Here is a 16,352-nt window from a genome sequence, read left to right as displayed (position 1 = left end):
AAAAAAAAAAAAAAAAAAAAAAAAAGAAATGGAGGAAGATGCTGGCATGAAAGTGGGGTCAAAAGATAGTAAATTGTTCTTAATTTGATGTATATTGTTGTCCTATATTACTGATCTGGACCCTAATCTTTGTTCTTTCTTTACCAAGCTGTTATTTCTTATTGGCCAGTGGTGTTTTTGTTGTTGTTGTTTTTACCAGATCAGACAACCAGTTAAGGTTCTATTTGACTATTTAACCCAACTATTGGTGTTCCTAGATAGCTATAGTTGCTGCTCTGTCTTCCTAAAATTTACTACGCTTTGTACCTTCAGTTCCCCACTCATCTTACATGAGAATCTCAGGCTTAGACTAGAATAATTTGGCAATATAGGGCAAAAAAATGATGCTGATGCTGGAAGTGCTTATTATTATAACACTCGTCTATCATTTACTATGAGTCAGGCACCATGTGAAGTGCTTTACATCCATCCATTTACTCATTTAATCTTTACAATACCCTATGAGCTAGGTATAATTATCTGCATTTTACAAATAAGGAAATTGAAGCAGAGAAAGATCAGGTAACTAGTGTTTCTTTTTTTAAAAAAGCTAATAATCGTGGAGCTGGGATTAAAATTCTGACGGTTTAGCTCTAGAGGCCATGCTTTTGAAGCAACTGGAGAATTTTAAGAGCAGGCAGTTAGCTAGAGAGATTTCATTTTACATAATATAGGGATTTGCTAGAGTGAATGGGTTACATTTTTGGAGAAACAGGATAGAATACAGGAGCTGATTGGTCATTTCCTCAGATTTACTAGCCTATACATTAGTGGCTGTGCTTAGCCCACAATCCTGGAAGGATGTGGTGGAACATTCTTAAATGATGACCTTTTTTTTAAGGCTGTATTTCCTCAAGTTTCATGCATTCCTTTTTAAGTCAACAAGTAAATATTAAGCACCTACTCTTTGCATAAAAGGAAAAAAATTTAACTCCTTCCCTCTATACGTTTATTTTCCTGTGGGAAGCTGATTTGTTTATCACGCAGGCTGTAGAATCATTTGGAAACTAAAATAGAAAGGGCTTTGCATGTGAACATAATATTTTACTATTTTTTAAAAGGATCCTTAAAATTTCTATGTCTTTAGAGATGAGGTGTGAACTAAATTCTTTGTTAAGTGTTATTTCTTAGAGCACTGGTGAGCAGTTGCCACTGAATCCTTCATTAATAATCCCTTCCTTTTCCAGAAGGACTTGCCAACACCCATAAAGTATTCACTGGGAGAATTAAAGTCATATAAAAATAATTGGTGTTTGCTTCCTTCAAGGCATACATTTAAATACATTGCTCTATTTCTCTATTCCTTGGCTGCCTCCTATGTTTAGTAACACTAGATCAGCAGACTTCCTCTTTCAAGGTTCAGCTGCTGGCCATTTCAATTTCCCATGAGAAAGCAAACCTACCACTGTTTTACCCTTTTATCTTAATGTTTCATCCATTTATGTCATATTATCTTGTGGATTTGCATTTTTCAGTAGTAATAGCACTGCTGGTAAATAGAAAACAATGAATGTGATTATGTACCCCTGGTCGTCGTTGCCATCATCATCATCATTTGAGCCCTTTAAAAATTCCTATTGTAATCTCAGAGGAGTGGTTATCTATGATAGTAGACTATCCGTGGTTTCATTTTAAAAGGGATGTGTACAGTATTTTCATGTTAATTACTTTTAATGCCTTGGTGACAATTTTGGTGTTCACCACTGAGTTCAACTATGAACATTCCACCACTGGTCTACTTACTCCATCCTCGACTTTTTTACCTGAGCATTTTTTTTAGAAAGTCATATATAAATTCATGCTGTATTCATGGCCTGCATTTTCATGTGTATTTGGCTGTAACTGTAATGACTAATATATATTCGGAGTTAGAACTGAAAATAATAGCTAACATTTACTGAGAGTCTTTCTCTGTGCCAGGCATTGTGATAGGCCCATTACAAGCATCTAATTTAATCCTAATCTCTCAGAAAGCACATGCTATATTTTCTGCATTGAAAGGAAAGGGAATGAAAGCCCAGACTTTGACTTTGCTCAAGACACATGACACTTGCCATGTCATGTCCCCTTTCAGAGTATCCCTTTCTATGATCAATAGTTTAGTTTGCCACTCTGTGTATATTTCTCTTTTCTTTAAAATATGACATTGTTTAATGGGCTGTTAAACAAATACATGGCTAGATAGTAGAGTTGCCTGGGAAGAAGTCCTGAGTGTCTCTTCAGTTTCCTTGTCCTATGTGGAAGGATATGATAAAACAGGCATACTCCAGAGCTGTTGTGTTCTTTTCTCTCTTCTCTCAACCTGTTTCCAAGCCAGTGACCCAGCTGGACTCTCAGTTTCTTAATCACCACCTCGACTCTGTCATTATTAAAAACAACACAATTTGGTCAAGATTATGACTTTTAATTGGGATGTGGAAAGAAACTCAAGTTGAAGAAATGTTGCCAGGATCGTTGGGGAATGAATAGCCACTTGATGCAAGAAGGAAAGCTGTGAGGAACACTAGCTCTCTTATTATGTGGTGTCCAGGCAAAGTGGAGTTATGCTCTTACTATTTCATTTCATTTCACTTTTTTGAGAAATTATTATTGCAGAACCATTGGCTTCCTTTCTTTCTCAACTGTAGCTGTAATGTTTTATTTGTGCATGTGTACTTTTGAGAGAGTATTGGTCTCTGAAGAGGGACTTAGAAAAGGAAAATATTTGAAATGGAAATATCTTAAAATTATGTCTCTTTCCAATTGTACATTGGACTTCTTTAGGATTTAGAAACAAAATGGAAATTAAAATCACAAATACCTTCTTTTCGAACTAGAAAACATTGTACTGTATAGTGAAGAGTTAGTTGAAAGACAGTAGATCTTACATTTCATTGCGGAGTGTTCCAGACATTGATCAGATGGCAAGGAAAAGCAAATATTAACTTTCTTTTCCTCCCCACCTTCTCACAATGGCTGGGCAATACTTTTGTGTTCCTGTTTGGAAGATTTAATGGCCTTGTTAACATGTGTAAAAACACTGTGATTGGAGACTTTAACAAAATAGTGAGTATAGGATTTTTTTGTTTTGTTTTGTTTTTTTAGGTTCCATGTTTATGTTCTTACTGGGTGTGTGTCTTTCCTAGTGCTCTAGGTTAAGAACTAAATGTGTTAGAAAAACAGATGTAATGCAAACAAATAGAAGAGTTCTCATTTCCTTCAGTGAACAGATCTCCAAGTTCCTGAGCAGTAATTTTACAGTACCTTCTTGCCGTATCAGAAGGATTTGTGCTGACCCCAGCTGCTTTTCTCTGAGTTTCGTTGTAGCATAACTGATTAACAATCAATAGGGCCAGACAGCAATTTACCTACGTATGGTAGGGAGTCGCAATGCACCAGCATAGTGTAGAGACCGCTCCTGCCAACAATTAATTGGGGGATTCACTTTATGAAGCCCTGTTTACAGACTGACATCTGGAGAAATTCTTAACCTGGATCCATTCCAATCTGTAGGATTTATGGACTGTGCTTGCTTTTTTGTAAAAACTCTTTTTCTGCTTAGTACCTTCTGTTTACATAATTATCAATGGTTGAAAATAGCTATGTTTCTGTAATTTCTTAATTCTCACCACGAAGTGAGCCTAAATTCTAACCAGCAATCCAGCTAAAAGAATACTTGGACACCTATCATTATTCAAGTTGTGGAAACATCTTAATACCAGGAGCACCCTGCTCTCTTAAATCCCGACTCTCTGACTGGAGCCCTTATACCCTAAGGGACTTAGTGTTCAGCCTTTACAGGGGTTTTAAAACTTGTTGAGACACATGTTAGACCTCTTAAAATGTATTAGACTCCCTTTTATTCACACACTTTGTCTCTGCTGTGAGGTGTGAAATGGAAATATTTTCAAACATGGGTACATGCATAGTCTTAAACACACTTTCAGTTCCCACCATGTTGTGGAGATCAAAGTTGGTTATTAGGCAGTGGGACTGAGCTCCATACATTTCAAGGGGCATCCTATTGGACACACACTACAGTGACCTTCACCTGCCCCTCTGCAGCTAACCACTGTTGTCTCTGTCAATGTGGTCAGCATGGTTTCTGCAAAAACAGGGAGAAAGAAAAGTCACGGGATGGACTTACAAGGAACGTAGAAAACTGAATATCATATGTTGGCACTGGAAACCTAAGACTATATAGAAAGGCATTTTCTTCTGCTGGTTCGCTGAGTTTGAAATTGTAAAATTATACCTGGTTAAGGGGATTTTGCCTCTACATGACAACACAGTGAAGAGTAGAGTGAAAATAGAAATGAGAGAGAAGTGGACATAAGTCCTCCAGTCTTACCTAGAGAGCAGCAGCAACATTGAATGGTGTCAACCTGATTCACCATGCTGTGTTAAGAGCACAGTAAGTAAAATATTCCATTCCCAAGGGCTTTATTTCCAAGATGTGCTTTGATGAGGTCTATGCCTATTGTATTTATTAATAGTCTCCTATATGTATGTTATTCTGGAAAATGTCTGCTCAGTGAGTGCCTTTGAAAACCCAATTTCATAAGACCACACATCTACAACCATTTGATCTTGGACAAACCTGACAAAAACAAGCAATGGGGAAAGGATTTCCTATTTAATAAATGGTGCTGGGAAAACTGGCTAGCTATATGCAGAAAACTGAAACTGGACCCCTTCCTTATACCTTATACAAAATTAACTCAAGATGGATTAAAGACTTAAACGTAAAATCAAAACCATAAACATCCTAGAAGAAAGCCTAGGCAATACCATTCAGAACATAGGCATGGGCAAAGACTTCATGACAAAACTGCCAAAAGCAATTGCAACAAAAGCCAAAATTGACAAATGGGATTTAATTAAACTAAAGAGCTTCTGTGCAGCGAAAGAAACTATCATCAGAGTAGCAGACAGCGTACAGAATGGGAGAAAAGTTTTGCAATCTACCCATCTGACAAACGTCTCATATCCAGAATCTACAAAGAAAATGTCTGCTCAGTGAGTGCCTTTGAAAACCCAATTTCATAAGACCACACATCTACAACCATTTGATCTTGGACAAACCTGACAAAAACAAGCAATGGGGAAAGGATTTCCTATTTAATAAATGGTGCTGGGAAAACTGGCTAGCTATATGCAGAAAACTGAAACTGGACCCCTTCCTTATACCTTATACAAAAATTAACTCAAGATGGATTAAAGACTTAAACGTAAAAATCAAAACCATAAACATCCTAGAAGAAAGCCTAGGCAATACCATTCAGAACATAGGCATGGGCAAAGACTTCATGACAAAACTGCCAAAAGCAATTGCAACAAAAGCCAAAATTGACAAATGGGATTTAATTAAACTAAAGAGCTTCTGTGCAGCGAAAGAAACTATCATCAGAGTAGCAGACAGCGTACAGAATGGGAGAAAAGTTTTGCAATCTACCCATCTGACAAACGTCTCATATCCAGAATCTACAAAGAACTTAAATTTGTAAGAAAAAAAAAAAAAAAAACCATCAAAAAGTGGGCAAAGGATACGAAGAGACACTTCTCAAAAGAAGACATTTATGCAGCCAACAAACATATGAAAAAAAGCTCAACACCACTGATCATTAGAGAAATGCAAATCAAAACCACAATGAGATACCATCTTACGCCAGTCAGAATGGCAATTATTAAAAAGTCAGGAGACAATAGATGCTGGTGAGGCTGTAGAGAAATAGGAACGCTTTTACACTGTTGGTGGGAATGTAAATGAGTTCAACCATTGTGGAAGACAGTGTGGCGAGTCCTTAAGGATCTACAACCACAAATACCATTTGACCCAGAAATCTCATTACTGGGTATATACCCCAAGGAATATAAATCATTCCACTGTAAAGACATACACACACGTGTATTTATTGTAGCACTATTTACGATAGCAAAGACATGAAACCAACCCAAAGCCCATCAATGATAGACTGGATAAAGAAAATGTGGTACGTATACACCATAGAATACTATGCAGCTATAAAAATGAATGAGATCATGTCCTTTTCAGGGACATGGATAAAGCTGGAAGCCATCATCCTTTGGAAACTAACACAGGAACAGAAAAACCAAACACCACATGTTCTCACTTATAAGTGGGAGTTGAACAATGAGAACACATGGACACAAGGAGGGGAACAACACACACCGGGGCCAGTCATGGGGTTGGGGGAAAGGGGAGGGAGAGCATTAGGACAAATGAGCTAATGCACGTGGAGCTTAAAACCTAGATGGCGGGTTGTTAGGTGCAGCAAACCACCATAGTGCACATATACCTTTGTAACAAACTTGCACATTCTGCACTTGTATCCTGGAACTTAAAGTAAAATTAAAAAAAGGAAAAAAAAAAAAACAATTTCACAGAAATGTTGGCTTTCCAAGATGGCCCCTGAGCACAGAACAGAAACATACACACAAATATTTATTTTATATATATATATATATCTCTCAAGTAAATCAAAGTATTAGTCAAAAAAATTCCCACCATCATAGCTTTACCAGTTGGGTGCTCTTGAGGAAAAGAAAAGTTAAGTCCAAGTGAGTTCAGACTGAGCCCTTTGGTCTGAAGTCCAGTGTGGAAGATGAGAGGTCATGGAGGATGGATCAGAGGAAGTGCAGTCCCACTTTCTCTCCACAACATTTTGCATTTTTTCTCCACTGTAGCCCTTGTGTAGGTCCTTGTCTGTCTTTATCCATGATTCTTCCTCGCTATAACTCCTAGTCTGGTTTACATTTTTCTAGCTGCTAATATGTTTTGTATGGTTTACAATTTTGTCATTTACACCTTTTGTAAATCACCTGTAATGTCTTGTGTAGAAGTGCATACACAGAAGGATAAAATATGTTATGATCCATTCTTTCTCCTCCCCTTTGCTTTTCATCCTGTCTCCCTCTCTCCTACCCATCCCCCTTCCTTCTATTCTTCCATTTTGCCAAAAAGTGTCTAAATACTCAGCCAGTATTGCTATACAAGCATACGGCAGATGTCTGGCTTTTTATAGCTTACATTCTCCTTGGGCTAGAAAAAAAATATTTGAAATAACTGGAAAAACTAACAGAGTAGAGAATTATCAGAAAATTTATACATATCTGTGTACCTATGTGCATATATATGAATCATCTCTCTCTCTCTCTCTCTCTCACACACACACACACAGAGTGAATAGGCAACGTACAGAATGGGAGTACAAAAATTTTCTCCAGTTCTCTCTCTCTCTCTCTGTGTGTCTCACACACACACACACACACACACACACACAGTAAAATTTCTCCAAATGAATATATTTATAGAGAGTCTCTGAGTCTGAGGGAAGCTTCAGATTTAAGATAGTGTGATGTTCTTTTCAAAGGGCCCATTCCTCACACTGCACATGAATTATAAACCATTGAAATGAAATCTCAAAAAAAATGCTTTATCCATCAAGTAAATCATGATCAAAAATATACACCATGATCACTGGTGTATATTTTTGAGGTTTCTGCTGTTTTTAATTCTTAGTGGCAATTCAGGTCATACAAACAGAAGATTCTTTGGCAAGTCAGAACAAGGTCTGTGGTCATTTGTGATTCTCTAAAAGTGTCTCCTTGTCTGATTCCTCTTAAGTATATGAAGAAAACAGAAGAAAAGATTTTCTCTTCTATGAAGGAATGGAACACTCTCATCCAATACCCAGTTTATTACAAAGGTCACTATTGCAAGAAAGTAAACCAGCGAAGTCTTCAAATATACCCACAGAACAGCTTGCCAGGCCTCTGGATTTTCTGTGTCATTGAAAGGAAGGACTAGTTAGGACAGCCAACTCACAAGCAAATCCATTAAGATCTTCCTGGATAAAAAAAAAAAAAAAAAAAAAAAAAAAAATGTTATTGAGAAAGCCCTAGTGCGATAGGAAGGAGGGGAACCCGCACTAACTCTGGGACATTTGCAGCATCAGTTCCCCTCTCTGAGCCTCTGTCTTGATATGTACTACACGAAAGTCATTAAACCTAAAGCTACAGTTCTGTGATTCCACAAAAATATGGTGCAGAAAGTGCATGTATACAAAAAAAAAATAGAAGGCAGGAGGTGATAAAATGCACAGTGTGCTGAGCGTGATGCTAGGTTTACATGATCTCATGGCATGCTCACAGTCGGCCTCAACATCACCCCCTGTTTAAAGATGGGGCAACTGATGACCTGCCTCAGGTCCTACAGTTAGGTGCAGCTTAGTCCACTACTGTGATAACTTGAACTCCACCATCCAAGACTTAAGCCTTGTGCTTTGCCTTCTGCCCTTCAGGGGCCTCTCCATTCACTGCCCACTTGGCTTCACTTTTGATAGAGGAAAAGAGAAACTCCTGGAGACAATTGTAAAATATTAGAAACTCTAAGAGTTTATGAGAAAAAAAAAACAACCTTCTTTAAGAAATTCCCCAGTGTAATGATAAGAAGAACATCAGACAAATTCCAATAGAAAAGCATCATGCAATATACCTGACTAGTACTCCTCAAAACTGTCAAGGCTATCGAAAACAAAGTCTGAGAAATGATCACAACCAAGAAGAGCCAGAGGAGACGTGACAATGAATGTTATGAAGTATTCTGGATAGCATCCTGAAAAAGACAAAGGATGTTAAGTAAAAATGAAAAAATCTGATGAAACTGTGGACTTTAGTTAATAATAATGTATCAATATTGGTTCATTAATTGTAACACAAGTACCACACTAATGAAAAATACTAATAAATAGGGGAAGCTATGCAGAGGATATGTAGCAATTCTCTGTACTATCTGCTAAATTTTCTGCACATCTGAAACTATTCTAAAAGTAAAATCTATTAGAGAAAAACTTTTTTTCGTTACCCAACAAGAAAGAACATTTGTCACAGTTGGACAAATCTATGCTTTTAAACTTATGATAATAACACTAGGATATTCTCGTAGTAATATTTTAAGATAAGACATCTGGCAATGTTAAATGCCTCTAGGAACTTTGAAAATTATGATACTGTATGCAGAGAAGCTTTCTATGATCCTCAAATTAGGCCAGGGTTGCCAAACTACTTATGGCCCACAGGCCAAACCTGGCCCAACACCTGTTTTAGTAAATAAAGTTTTATTGGAACACTGCCAGTGCTCATTCACATTTATGTATTGACTATGACTGCTTTTGCACTATGACAGCAAAATGGAATAGTGGTACCAGAGACCAGATGGCCCACAGACCCTAAAAAATATTTACTATCTGGCCAACCCCCTGGTTTAGGCTATTTGAATTGCAAAGTAGGTTTTGAGGCAAGGAGGCTCAGCTAGGAGGCCTGATTCACCTGGGGTAGAATCAAATTTTGGAACCCAGCAGATCAAGTAGCAGGAGAGATATTACGTAGGGCTTGAGTAAAATAGATTAGCCAACTCCCGAGGTGGCCACCTGGTTAAGGTTATCAGACACTTCTCTATTTGTTGGAGAGCTGTCTTTGGCCCCAGGGATATATTAGTTTGTTTGAAACCTTCCCTGCCAAACCCCCACCTTAGGGACTTTATCTTGACCTGTTTACCCTAGTCTTCTTTTGGTGTTCCTGACTTTGGCCTGAAAATAGTCAGGACTTAGTCGTGTTTCAATGTGCCAGGCACTATGCACATTCATCTCTCTCCCTTATGAAGCAGAGCTATGTTAGTCTCTTAGAAGATGCAGAAACTGAGACTGATTTTAGTGAAATAACTTGCTCAAGAAGGTCACTTAACTTGTCAATGTGGAGCCATGAATCCAGACTTCAAAGCATAACCTTAACCTCCCTATACCATCCCCACTGTCAGTGCTAGAACCGGCTTGCGCTAGCTGGTGAGAACCAACTGCTGAATTTTTAGAAATGTTGTGAGTCCATTGTTAAATACATAGGCATTCTTAAAAATTGCATAAACTTACACTGAAATAAATTATATAAAAACAATGACAATACAAACTCAAAACTTTTCCTTCCTGGTTATTTTACTATGTTTTACTAGTATGTATTCTCTTGAGGTTATTTACGTCTACGAAATCTGTATGGTGAAAACTCTAGATAATAGTGTGCTACTACACATCTCTGCCAAGCTGTACATTTGGTGATGTCATTCTGGTTATTTGAAATTGGCCATAGTGGGAGTATTCATCCCGCAGAGATGAGTAAACACTATAGATTAGCACTTTCCTCTTTTTTCCTGGAAAGCCAGCTGTTCTACATTTACCAGCATACCACGGCTTACCTTGCATTCCAATTTTGGTCTCCGGTATTCTAGATGACAGTCACGTTTGTTTCTGCTTCACTTCCTATCTTAACCTTTGAACTCTACCTCTTCCAGTTAACTCTACAATAGCAACCTGCAGAGAGGGCCTAAGCTCCTTGTGTTGTTGTTTTTTGTTTGTTTTTCTGACAATGGATAGAAATATCTTAGTGTAATTCACCTGCTGATAAAATATGTACCACTTTTTGAGGAGGAAGTGCAGCCATTTTATAATTTGCTTTTGAATATGGAAACAGGTTAGAGGATAGCTTGAAACCCCTAAAAATCCTAGAGTTGTGTTATCTTTATAAATATAGGGCAAACTCCTATTTGTTCAAAGTTTTAAGTGAGATTTTCTACTTAAATACATTTTTGGCTGGCTAATGATTGCTATTTGTATGAATATGTTATCAATGTGGAAAAGTCAAATTTTTACAGCAAAGTTTAGTTAACACAAAAGGCCATATACATAATTTGATTGTAGCAGTTCAGTCATAGGCCCCATAATAAAGTGCCTCAAACGCATCCTTTTTAATATCCGTTGATGTAGTCTCCAATTTATTAACAGTTTTGTTCTTATAAACAGTTTTCTTCCAAATGGTTCTATGCTGATTGTTCAAAATTCATTATATATGCTTCATATTATATAATTTCACATGAGTTAGGTTTCCAGATTAGTCCAGAAAAGTTTTTAAAGCGATAACTTAATTGTAATAGGGCTCTATAATAAAACTATTATGTGTACAGCAACACTCCATTGTGGAAATGCATCTAGATTTCTGACTCAAGATGCCAGCTTCCCTTAATTATATTCCACCCAGCAGTGGTGAGGGGAACCTAGACATCCTGCGTTGGTGGGAGGGGGAGATTGTTCTGAACACCATGACCACTAGAGAGAGAGCTGCCACATCTAGTCACTAGATGTATGACTAGACAGAAGGAACACAGGTTGTGAAAGCCCATTTTGTTGCCACAAGGAGTTTGCTGGTATTTGAACCTTAGATAAATAGGAATTTGCTGTATTATTATTTTTAACCCTAATTCTACATATCACATTTATTAAGTTAGACCATATCTTATAGTTAGCGCTACTCAAAGTATGGCTGAAAGACTGGCATCTGTCTGCAAACTTTTTGTTACCTGACATTCACAAAGTGTTGAGAAACTTTTGTAGCAATTGAAAGGGTGTTTTTACAACTGTTGAACCTAATTCTAAAAGGTGAAAGCGGATGTCTTATTCATTTGATTTTTCTACTAGTTTTTTTTTATTCATTTCTGTTACATTTTACAAAAGTATTGGTTTAGATAGATTGGAAATTTGAAAAGCAAGTTTTTTTTTTAGAAGCATCACTGTAATATATGGAGAACTGGGTTGCAGTGGTGTAGAAACTTGTGTAAGCCTTAGCAAATAACATAATCTCTTGGTTTTATTTAATAAATTGAAACTTTCTAGCAGGCCTGACTCTGCATAGCTAAGTCAGAGTTGCAAGAAATGTAAACTTTGTATTTTCTTTAATAACAAGAGGGTAGGGAATTCAGTCTCCGTTATTAATGCCCACCCTTGCCACACCCCACTGCATCCAGGGAGGCTTATACATGGGGCTCAGAAAATGAGGACACAGTAGCTACTACCCACAGCCTCATTGCCTGAGCCATCAGTGGAGTCAACTCCAGGGCTCCCTGTGGCTAAGGCTGGGGCTTCTGGTGCCCACTCCTTCTGTGTCCCATGCCTCCATCTCTGGGTGATGTCTTGTTACCTTGGGCTGTGGGCTGCTGCCTCTGAGCCAACCCAGGTACCAGTTGTGTCTCACTCTCTCAGTTCCATCTCTTCAGGGAGCCCTGGCTATGGAAAACCAAAGCTAGAAAGAAAAGTATTTCCAGGCTACTTTTATTAATGGGGCCCCCATTACAAACTTCCCTGGAGGCGAGGGGGCACAAAATGGCCTAGGGTAACATTGTAGGATAAGGGGGCAGGGGGAGGGCCAATAGAAGAAAAGCACACATTGCTATCAATACATTTACCCTTGCGAAATGAGGGCACCGAGGCCTTTGTGACAGCGTTATTTGAGGATGGAGTGAGTTACTGTACTGAAAATGCAAGGTAGAGTGCTCAGCACACAGTAGGTCCATGGGATTTGAAGTCTCTTACCCTCCTCGAGGTGAGACGCTTGCTTGATTTTCAGGCCAGAAGCCTGCCGTTCTGCTTGTCCTTGCCTGCGGGCTCATTTGTGTCACACTTGCCATTGTGTTTGGATGACTTCCTCCAACTGCAGCTTTTCTTCCCCTTCTCCTTTTATGAGATGGACTCTAAGCCAAGGGTGCTCCATCTGGCGTCCATGGAACCCAGGCTTCATTTCCATGGGTGACCTCAGAGAGTTTCAGTTTGTTTGGAAGTTTTATATTTTATCTATATTCTTTTATTTGCTTGCCCTTAAATTTTTAACAAGTATATATTTTTTCCTAGGAAAAGTATCAGATATACTCATCTGTTGTTTCTTAACAGATGTTAATTTAGTAGGTGTTGGGATGGGGCCTGAGATTCTGCATTTCTGACAGGCTCCCAGGTGATTCCTGTTCGGCTGGTGTGATGATCTCATTACATGAGCAAGGCCAAAGAGGCCTTCTGAATTTGTGGATTTGCCTCCCATTGCCCATTAACCCATGAGCTACCATTTTCCTTTTGTGAGATACGCAGTCATCAGAAGCAGCATCTGAAATCCTTATGATTACATGTTTCCATGCCATAGCCGCTTGATCTCCCAGTGTCTTGACCTCTGCATGCACGTCATCCTAGTTAAGCATGGGTGAAAGCATAAGTAATTGCACACCAGGGACTATTACCATCCCGTTCACCTCCAGCTATGGAGCACCTAGTGCTTACAGATGGGTGGCCAGTCTAACTTCAAAATTCCATGGTGAAGACCTACTTTTTACTATAGAACTACTCCCAGTATCAGTGATTTTCTCAAGAGGACAGAGCCTGGGGCAAGGACTAAAGTGATGGCTGTTTGAGAACACAAACCCAGGGAAGGGAGGGTGGGGACAAAGGGCAGCAACCAAGGGAATATATGAGGTCATGTAGAGTGGTGCTGCCTGCATCTGGGAGTGCCTCTTTCCAGGAGCCATGAAGATGGTGAGCAGGTACAGCTACGCAGCACACAGCCTTTTTTTGGAGTCCTGCAAAAGAGAACTAATCATCTAGCATATTCCTGGTTGGTGAGGGCCCAGGGAGAATTCTCTGCTCAGCTTCGGCTTCTTTTCTTTTCCTATGATACACTCGCTGGGCAGGATGCCAGAGCCCACCACCATTGTTCTTTCCAAGCTGGAAGTGGCAGACACTCTGGGTGTGCAGTTGGACAGTCCGGCTACAGGAGGCATCCGAAGAAAGGGGGTGGCGCCAGGCACGGTGGCTCACGCCTGTAATCCCAGCACTTTGGGAGGCTGAGGCAAGCGGATCATCTGAGGTTGGAAGTTCGAGACCAACCTGACCAACATGGAGAAACCCCATCTCTACTAAAAGTACAAAATTAGCCAGGCCTGGTGGCGCATGCCTGTAATCCCAGCTACCCAGGAGGCTGAGGCAGGATGATTGCTTGAACCCGGGAGACGGAGGTTGCGGTGAGCCAAGTTCATGCCATTGCACTCCAGCCTGGGCAACAAGAGTGAAACTCCACCTCAAAAAAACAAAAAAAAAAAAAGAAAGAAAGGTGTGGGTGACATTCCCAGGGCAAGTGGCTGGTCGGCCCCTGCTGTGGGTGGAAGTCTAAGGAGGTGCATGCAATCTGTGCCCACTATAGCACCTGAGGGTTAGAGCACCAGGGCAAGGCACCTTGCCATCTCTGTATGCAGGACAAGGCAAAGAGAAGAGAGGAGATTACATTCATTGTTGATAATCTATAGCAACTGGCTTTTCCTTTTGAGCCCACAGGATAGATAACTAGGAAATCTTCTATTTCTGTTTTGTCAAAATACTGAGTCAGCTGGAATGAAAGGGACACTAATTTATCAGTGGAGACCTGCCTCTCCCCAAGCACGTGGCAGCTTTTTAACTGCTCATCAAACTCGCTCTCATCTGTTGGCTCGTCTCTTCCTCCCTCCTGGAGTTGTCTTGTGTGTGAAAGCAGCTGCATGAGTACAGCATTCCTGGCCTCCCCCGCCTCCCTCTGTCTCAGGGATGGAGAAGTGACTTTTCTGCCTTTTTTTTTTTCCCCCAGGGTTCTATTCAGCAGGGAGCACATCCCTTCTTTCTGCGCTTCCCTGTCATTAGTCTTCCAGGTCTTCCCCCAGCCGCTGCCACCACCACGTATATCCTTTGCCTTTTTACTCAGTTGGATGAGTGTAAAAAAGGAGAGGAAAGGAACTGGCTTTGGGGGCCTCTCCAAAGGTCTCAGCCCCACCATGTGACCAGACTGGAGCTCTGTGACATTGGCAAATTACTGAATCTCATGAGACCTCAGTTTTCTTATAAAATGAGAATAATAACAATAATATCTATTTCATGGTATAGTGTGTAGGAATTAAATGAGATAATATGGGCAGGATTTCTAGCCCTTAGAAAGTACTCAATAATGATAGTTCTGGTTACTGTGATCTACAGGCTTTGGAGAGATTAAAAATAAGCCTGGTTCTCCTTCTGGGTAAGGCCCTTGTCATTTTCAGGTATGACTGGGCAAGTTCCATTGCATTGATGGATAATTCTAATGTTTTCTATTCAGGGAATCTTGGAGGATAGCTCTAATTCTTATTTTATGAGTGTGGAAATGCATTTCTGTCATTTCCCTTAGCACTGATTTCTGTTTCAGAGTTGATGCAGAGGCGTGGATAGTAAGGTGTGTTTTCCTTGAAACCTGGGATCTTGCCACTTCCGTCTCATTTGAATGATGTGGTTTTGAAATCAGTGCTGCTGATACCCTCTCTTTCCTCAGAATGTTGTGAGCTTCATACACCCCCTCATATATAAAACCAAACTTGAGTGCTGAGGCTTTGGACTCTGTGTGTGAGAAGCCTCAGAAAAAGAAATCACACTTCATTAACAAGAAGAATGGCTTTGGAAAAAATCATGTACAGTATACAACATGTTAGTACATTTCCAGGAAATGATGGCAAATCAGTCAAATCGAGTTGCAGATGTAGTCAGGAAATTCTCTCATGATTGTGAGTTTCCCATACAAGATTTTGGTGGATAAAGTCAAATGAGTTATACCCAGTACTTCAAAAGCACAACAGTGCCAGCTCATCCTCAAGTCACCTTTGGATTGAAATCATGACTTTGCTGTTGAATTATGAAGTGTTTGTGTCTGTGCTGTAAGGTGTTGGGATTCAGGAATAGAATCAAATTCCAGAGAAATGCCACCACAACCACCGTACCAGAACACCAGCAACCTTTCTCTTTGCTCAGGGAAGCCTTCTTTTCCTCATGGTTCATGTGCTTTGTCTCTTTTATAGTTTCTGATGCTCTGGTATTAAAGGGAATTCCTGCTGAGGGGCCTTTATATTCTGGATATCACATATGCTATAGGTTTTGTCCTTTCTGACTTTAAAAAGGATAAATTTAAAGACAATACTGTTGCTGCTGTTGCCAAGTCATAATCAGTATAATATGTCTTTAGGGGCAGTAACTCATTCCCAGTATTCTCACCAAAAAGAAACATTTAAGGTTATTCTTTTCAGGCCACTCCTGAAGACTGTTGTCACGTCATTTGTTATCTTTATGATCAGTGTGTTCCTAAACTATGCTTGCTGTGTAGAGGGGCAGATTTTCTTACACATTGTTTAAAATACTGTTTGTGTTTTTCCACTAGGTGGTTGTACTACAATCCCAGAGTCAGACCTTGAAGAAAGATCGGTAGAACAAGACTCTACAGAACTGTTTACCAACCACAGACATCTCACTGCAGAGACACCCAGGCCTGGTAAGAGAATGGGTGGGCTTCACAAGCATTAAGTCGGAAGCAGTGACAGTCTGGTCAGTTTTTGTCATACCAGAGAGTGTTCCACAAAGCTGCTTGTTTTCCAATTTCTTCATTCTTCCCATTAGCACTGGTGCAGC

General features: G+C 39.6%; 1 protein-coding gene across 4 annotated transcripts in view; it reads left to right on the top strand.

The window, feature by feature from the left end:
* BBS9 (Bardet-Biedl syndrome 9) overlaps positions 1-16,352 on the top strand; it is a 506,926-nt gene that overhangs the window by 489,919 nt on the left and 655 nt on the right. For all 4 annotated transcript variants that reach the window (XM_017889840.1, XM_017889842.1, XM_017889841.1 and 1 more), the window contains one exon: positions 16,105-16,215. In XM_017889840.1, coding sequence (XP_017745329.1) covers positions 16,105-16,215 — 111 coding nt within the window. The remainder of the gene's footprint in view (positions 1-16,104; positions 16,216-16,352) is intronic.

This window comes from Rhinopithecus bieti, unplaced genomic scaffold, assembly GCF_001698545.2.
Source record: "Rhinopithecus bieti isolate Rb0 unplaced genomic scaffold, ASM169854v2 scaffold_19617, whole genome shotgun sequence".
NCBI classification, from domain to species: Eukaryota; Metazoa; Chordata; class Mammalia; order Primates; family Cercopithecidae; genus Rhinopithecus; species Rhinopithecus bieti.
The sequence above is the reverse complement of the archived record's forward strand: the minus strand, read 5'-3'. Positions and strand labels throughout refer to the sequence as shown.